At 38.8% G+C, this 7,754-nt stretch overlaps 1 protein-coding gene across 3 annotated transcripts in view; it reads left to right on the top strand.

Moving 5' to 3' along the window:
- Positions 1-7,754, top strand: part of LOC106872032 (tyrosine-protein kinase Abl) — a 341,811-nt gene that overhangs the window by 293,920 nt on the left and 40,137 nt on the right. For all 3 annotated transcript variants that reach the window (XM_014918872.2, XM_052969985.1, XM_014918885.2), the window contains exon 4: positions 1,796-1,991. In XM_014918872.2, coding sequence (XP_014774358.1) covers positions 1,796-1,991 — 196 coding nt within the window. The remainder of the gene's footprint in view (positions 1-1,795; positions 1,992-7,754) is intronic.

Raw genomic sequence — 7,754 nt, 5'->3', positions numbered from 1 at the left:
TCTCTCTCTCTCTCTCTCTCTCTCTCTCTCTCTCTCTCTCTTGTTATCTAGAGCTGCATGGTGTGTTTTGTGCCAGGTGAAGCAAGTACAATCATGTAGTAATATAAACATCACACTGATCCTGCATCTAGTCGCATTCTTTTCCATTTCAATGTTATTGCAAGCTTCTGTCTGTATGTGTGTGTATGCTTTCTTCACAGCAAAATATCATTGTTAATGATAGGTCAATCTATCATTGTGTTGAATTTAGCTCTTCACCATCCCAACTTACTGATGCATGTGTAGGGGGGGTGCTATAAAATGGGTGTATAATGTAGTTGACTGTAAACTTTACAGTGCTGTTATCATGTCTATAAGAGAAAAAAAATAAATAAATAAACCCAGAAATATGTTGAGCCTTTTTTTTTTCTTCTTTTTTCCTTTGCAAGGTTGATTCAGAAATATTCTTAGTATAATATTTTTATCAGATAGGGGCTTCTGATGTGTCTGCCTATCCTCAGGTAGTACACACTACTTAAATAAACTGCTAATGTATCTGTTTTGACAGTTTCAACTCTGATCTTTGCTATTATCTTGTTTTCTTTTGTTTGTATTTCTCTTCATATACAATATACATTGTGTGTGTGTATGTGTGTACATATATATATATATATATATATATAATACAAATAATATGTGAGTATATGCATATATACGTACATGTATGTATAGATGCATATCTGGGTACAGGACATCACAAAAAACTGGATAAAATGAAAAACAGAACATAAACAGAGCACAGAGAACACACAGGCCGCATAGAGAACAATTCCTTCATCAGCTGCCACCATACTAAACTAAGCGTTTCAAAGAGTTGGGGCAGGACGCATTGTTAGAATAGCTCTTCCCGCGGAAACAAATTAAATGAAGTTTTGTAATGCGGAGGAATATAGTGGCGAACAGAAAACATGACAGGAAAACGAAAGGGAAATTATGTGAATTCATATTATATTAAGGTAGAACCATCCAAATTTATGAAATATCATCGAGGGAGTGCTGAAAAATTCCTGGCTTTGGGTAAAAGAAAATACAGGAGGACCAGGTAATTGATTTTACTCAACATATTCCTCTTTCAGATTCACACACTTATTGCAGCAGTCCTTCAGTTTTTCTAAGCCCTGTAAAAGAACTTGAGAGGTTGGGCCAGCAATGTTCCAGCATCCCCTAGTATCTATGACCTTGATCAGGTGTTATTGTAATTGCTGTTATATGTATGTATGCCTGTATATATGTGAGAGTATAGTTTCACTGTAGTAGTCTCAGTATAAAAATGAAACCATTAAAGTAAAAGTATCTGTCATTACAGTATCGAAATGTGATTGTTTCAATTTTGATACTGAAATAGTTTTCTTTTACTGTCAGTGTTTCTCCTTCCTTTCTTTTTGTATTTGTTGTTGGATCGTTCATAAAGGTTCATAAGAGAAAGTAGGAGTTGGAAGGATTTGTAAAGGTAGTAGAAAGAGGAAATTAGATTTTATTAGGGTAGGGAATGTTAATTTGTGTAGGTTTATGGATTTTATTCGTAATTGGGAGTTATTTTGACGGAAAAAATGACGCTGTGACCTAAGTTATGGTATTTAGAATATTAATTCCGATTCTTTCATCCAAAAGATTTGGAATTGTGTAAATGTATGAATTTTAAACATATACACACACACACACACACACACAGAAAATCTGCCTTTTATAGATAAGATACTATGTTAAGATGAAGCCCTTAATTATATTCTCTCTCTTTTTCTCTTTGCTCTTTCAGGTATATGTTACAGCAGACCACAGATTTAACACGTTGGCTGAATTAGTCCACCACCATTCTATTCATGCAGATGGTTTAGTTACTACACTCTTATATCCGGCACCAAAACGAAACAAACCGACAGTATTTGGTTTCAGTCCTGAACCAGACAAGTGGGAAGTGGAGAGGACGGAGATTGCTATGAAGCATCGACTAGGTAAGTTCAACTAACCCTTCACTTCTTGACCTGCTTTCCTCCCCCCATTTCTCTCTCAGCTCAACCATATTCCTCACATATTCCTTGACTTCACATCATCTGCTTCTTCCTCAATTTCTCCCCTTTCTTTTCCATAGATCAGCCTCTCTCTCACAACCTTTCAGTTGAATCCTATAATATCTGCTTCATTCTTCTGTCAGTCTGGACACTGGTTATAAAGTAAGGAACCAAACTAGATACCTAACAATAATACATGGTCAATCTCAACACGGTCCAGTCAGGTTTGGGCACTGTTTTTATCAAATCTGAGCACTGTCTGATCTGGTGTGGTGTGGTCTGGTCAGGCCTGGACATTGTCTAGTTATGTCAGGACAGTGTCTCATCAGGTTTGAGTAGCATCCAGTTAGGTTCCTCTGTTTCTAAGACTGAAGCAATCTCATCAAGGGATGCCTATCAAAACCTTATGGTATGGCTGAAATAACACATCATCATCATTTAATGTCCATTGTCCATGCTGGCATGGGTTGGACGGTTTGACCAGGGCTGGCGCGCTGGAAGGCTGCACCAGACTCCAGTCTGATTTGGCATGGTTTTCTATGGCTGGATGCCCTTCCTAATGCCAACCATTCCAAAAGTGTAATGGGTGCTTTTACGTGCCACTGGCACTGGTGCCATTTGCATGACACTGGGGTGTGTTTATGTTCCACCGGCATGGGTGCCAATTTGTGTGACACTGGTATCTGCCACAAACACCTATTTGTGTTTGATAAACTGTCTACATAATTGTCACATACTAGTGTTGTGTATGCTGTCTACATACCTGTAATATACTGTCTGTATGTGTGTGTGTGTGTGTTAAATAAAGGCTTGTGGTTTAGTAGTTAGGGTATTCATCTCAAGATTGTAAGTTCCTGAGTTCGATTTCCAGTGGTGCATTATGTCCTTGAGCAAGACACTTTATTTCATGTTGTTCCAGTCCACTCATCTAGCAAAGATGAGCAGTACCTGTATTTCTAAGGAGCCAGCCATGTCGCATTGTGTCATGCTGAATCTCCCTGAGAACTAACTACATTAAGGGTACGTGTGTCTCTGGAGTGCTCAGCCACTTGCACATTAATTCCACAAGCAGCTGTTCCATTTATCGGACCAACTGGAACCCTCGTCATCACGACCAACGGAGTGCCACTCATATATATATATATTATACATTCCAGCCATGACTCTATAACTATATCATCTTAATATATCCAGGATTAATGATGCTGTGTGTCCTTCATTATCTAAGAGATAAGAAATATTTAGCTGCTGTTTCTAGTAAAATGAATGACCACATTGAACCTTCTCGTGTGTGTGTATGGGAGGGGATATCACACTTTCCTCCATTCATCACCAAGGTTTCATGTCAAAATAATTATGCATAATGTAACTATTGTTGGTGTATGATTTAATGGCAGCTAGTATTCTGTAGATAGCATTCATTATGTAACGTTCTTAGACAAGAGACTCCATTCTAGTTGCAATCCATGGCTAAGAAATGGATGGCAGAATTAAGCAACTCTTGAATCTTGTTTCAGTAATGTTTTAATGTAAATGCCTTGTGTAAAGTAAATCTACCGTGTTTGAAATAGGTACGTCATGTTTTGTAATTAGTGGAAGACGATGTCTGTCTTACAAGCCACACATCTAAGGTGTTTGTTCATTCCTAGCAACATTCTGTCAGTCAGGCTCTCTCCATCTCCACAGCTTGACACGTTGCAGCCAATTGTTATATAACCGTCTTCTCATGCCTGCACTGGTTACGGGTCACACGACATCTATCACCTTGGCAACAGTACAGCTATGTGGTGTCGTCATTTTCATATCCAGCAGAGCATGTTTAACCTTCAAGAACACACTTCATTATTACATGTGTGTGTGTGTATGTCTACTGATGTGTATTGTGAAAGTGATGAGAAGATTGATCTTTTTATATCAATATGATAGGGTATGTATCTATAAACGGCAGGAAAAAAAAAAAGACAGATGTAAAACTGAACTACCCCTCAAGAGAATTAAACCACACACACACATACACACCTCATGCTGACTGACCAAATGATCAACACTATTGACAAGTACATCCAACTGGTCAACAGTACATGACAGGCTTGATTCTCCTCTGAGAGTTGTTACTCTTTTACTTGTTTCAGTCATTTGACTGCGGCCATGCTTGAGCACCGCCTGTAGTCGAGCAAATCGACCCCAGGACTTATTCTTTGTAAGCCTAGTACTTATTCTATTGGTCTCTTTTGCCGAACCACTAAGTTACGGGGACATAAACACACCAGCATCGGTTGTCAAGCGATGGTGAGGGGGACAAACATAGACACACATACATATATATATATATATATATATATATATATATATATATATATATATATATATATATATATATACTTATATACGACGGGCTTCTTTCAGTTTCCATCTGTAAAATCCACTCACAAGGCTTTGGTCGGCCTGAGGCTATAGTAGAAGACACTTGCCCAAAGGGCCAAGCAGTGGGACTGAACCCAGAACCATGTGGTTGGTAAGCAATATTGTTGGATATGTTTCTCTTACATTGTTGCTTACGGATGTATATAATTCAAAAATACAATTACACACACGCATGCAGGCACGTGTGTGTGTGTGTGTGTGTGTTTTATACAGTCTTGTTTAGAGTTTACAACGCAGTAGCAGAGAAGTAGTATATAGATGTATTTTACATTTGTATATTTAGTAATGTTATCTTAAATCATCCACACCATAATTTCAGGCTTATATCTGGGTGGATGTTAATCCAACTTGATTTGATGATATTCATTGTTATATCCAGTTGGATTAACAACATCCCGAGCATTTTTCCGTGCTGGTATCCCTAAAGATACCAACATAGAAAAATGTTGTTGATCTAATGGCGAGAGCCATCATCAGCAATTTCTTTCCATATCTGCTTTCTTCTTTTATTTCATTTTGTTTTTTCTTTCCCAAGATATCAAGCTTTGTTAATAGTGATCACTATCATGGTGTATCAGTCAAAGATATTGTTACTAAATATAACACATATAATAATAAGTTTAGAATGGTACAACGATGCACTATAAAACAAAAATGGACTATATACCTGCTGTAATTTGGTTATCTATAGTCTGATGATATTTCGGAATTACAATTCCTTCTTCAGATCTTCTTAGATAGAGTCTCTGCTATAAACTGTTTTCCAACGGTTTTCTTTTTTTTGGAAGTGTCTCAGTAGTGGTCTCACGAAGCTTCTTCCGAGTGCATTGTTGTACTATTCTAAACTTTTTATTCTTTACAAACAATACACAATGCTTCAAGCGAACTACAATACTCTCCTATAACACATATACATATAAATAAGTGTAAACATACATAAATGTTTATCACTGAGCTGTAAGATTAAAAGGTTCTTTTACTCTTTTACTCTTTTACTTGTTTCAGTCTTTTGACTGTGGCCATGCTGGAGCACCGCCTTTAGTCGAGCAAATCGACCCCAGGACTTATTCTTTAGAAGCCTAGTACTTATTCTATCAGTCTCTTTTGCTGAACCACTAAGTTACGGGGACATAAACACACCAGCATCGGTTGTCAAGCGATGTTGGGGGGACAAACACATACACATATACATATATATATACATATATACGACAGGCTTCTTTCAGTTTCCATCTACCAAATCCACTCACAAGGCTTTGGTCGGCCCAAGGCTATAGTAGAAGACACTTGCCCAAGGTGCCATGCAGTGGGACTGAACCCGGGACCATGTGGGTGGTAAGCAAGCTACTTACCACACAGCCACTCCTATGCCTATAAAGATTTACTAAGTGAACATGAGTTCAAACATTGCTCTCGGCATTGTTTTGTTGTTGTTGATAGTACCAGTCTAGAGCTGTGGATTAGCAGAGACAAAATAACATTCAATATCTGTTTCAGTTCTTTTTTGATGATGAATGGCAGTGCCTATAACAACATTGGTACCAAGTTGTAGGAGGCGCAATGGCCCAGTGGTTAGGGCAGCGGACTCGTGGTCATAGGATCGCGGTTTCGATTCCCAGACCGGGCGTTGTGAGTGTTTATTGAGCGAAAACACCTAAAGCTCCACGAGGCTCCGGCAGGGGATGGTGGCAAACCCTGCTGTAATCTTTCACCTCAACTTTCTCTCACTCTTACTTCCTGTTTCTGTTGTGCCTGTAATTCAAAGGGTCAGCCTTGTCACACTGTGTCATGCTGAATATCCCCGAGAACTACGTTAAGGATACACGTGTCTGTGGAGTGCTCAGCCACTTGCACGTTAATTTCACGAGCAGGCTGTTCCGTTGATGGGTTCAAGTGGAACCCTCGACGGCGTAAGCGATGGAGTGCCAACAAACCAAGTTGTACCATTCTTGCCTTTTACATTGATGTAGAAAGAGAGGCTTCCGAGCAAGAGCTACTGGCAATTACATCCACCCTCCTCAAAAGCCCCTTCACGCAGACCTGCACCTTCAAGAAGAACCTACTGGGTGCAGCTACAAAGATTGTCTTTAACTCATTGACTGTGAAATTAAATTTCATGGATGCCAGCATAGTTGTCCAACCCATGCCAGCATGGAAAACGGACGTTAAACGATGATGATGGTTCCTGCAATGATATTAAATATCTACCAAAAAATAGAAGTTTTATTTTCTGTAAGTTATGTTGCCTCGCTAAACTTGATCTCAACAAAAAAATAGTTTCAAACATGACATGTCTGAACAAAAGATGGATTGGTATATAAACCACTTTCTGCAATTAAGGGTAACGAAATTTTGAGTGGATGCATCTGATTTCTGCAGTAAAAGGATTAATTGAACAAATTACACAGGCCATTGATTGTCATCGATGATCACAGTTATGTCATAAACTTAGCCAATTAACCACGGCCGTGCAGCATCTAAAACCAATATATGTATATAGCCACTATCATCACCACTACTACTGCCAATACTGTGGCGGACATAAATCGTTTAGGTACACAATCTCTACCACTGCTACATCTATTTCTTATTCTCCAACTATGAAGGGTGACATAGCATGTTTTCCATACAGGTATCACCCTAACTTCTTGGCCAAAGTATTTGGAGCTAGATGTGTGTCTTATCTAAGGAGCACAGTATAAGATTTGTTACAGGACTTGAACATTTGATGTACCAACTGTATCAGAAAACTACCTGACCATAGTCCTATAATAGTCTACTCAAATACTCCCCTCCTCTCTCTCACCATATACACACTCAACATGGCCGTATGATGAATAAGAAGATTTATTTTGCAATCCTATGATTCTCAGTTTGATGCAACTCTGTAGCACTTTCGATGAGTAATTTCTACCACAAGTTCAGATGAATCTGAGCCTGGTGAGTTAAACTGAGTTGACGGAAACTTTGTGAAACCTCTTCTCTTTTACTCTATTACTTGTTTCAGTCATTTGACTGCGGCCATGCTGGAGCACCACCTTTAGTTGAGCAAATCGACCCCAGGACTTATTCTTTGGAAGCCTAGTACTTATTCTATCAGTCTATTTTGCTGAACCACTAGGTTACGGGGACGTAAACACACCAGCATCGGTTGTCAAGCGATATTGGGGGGACAAACACAGACACACAAACACACACACACATACATATATATATATATACATATATACGACGGGCTTCTTTCAGTTTCCGTCTACCAAATCCACTTAGAAGGCTTTGGTT

Source organism: Octopus bimaculoides, chromosome 8 (assembly GCF_001194135.2).
Source record: "Octopus bimaculoides isolate UCB-OBI-ISO-001 chromosome 8, ASM119413v2, whole genome shotgun sequence".
NCBI classification, from domain to species: Eukaryota; Metazoa; Mollusca; class Cephalopoda; order Octopoda; family Octopodidae; genus Octopus; species Octopus bimaculoides.
The sequence above is the reverse complement of the archived record's forward strand: the minus strand, read 5'-3'. Positions and strand labels throughout refer to the sequence as shown.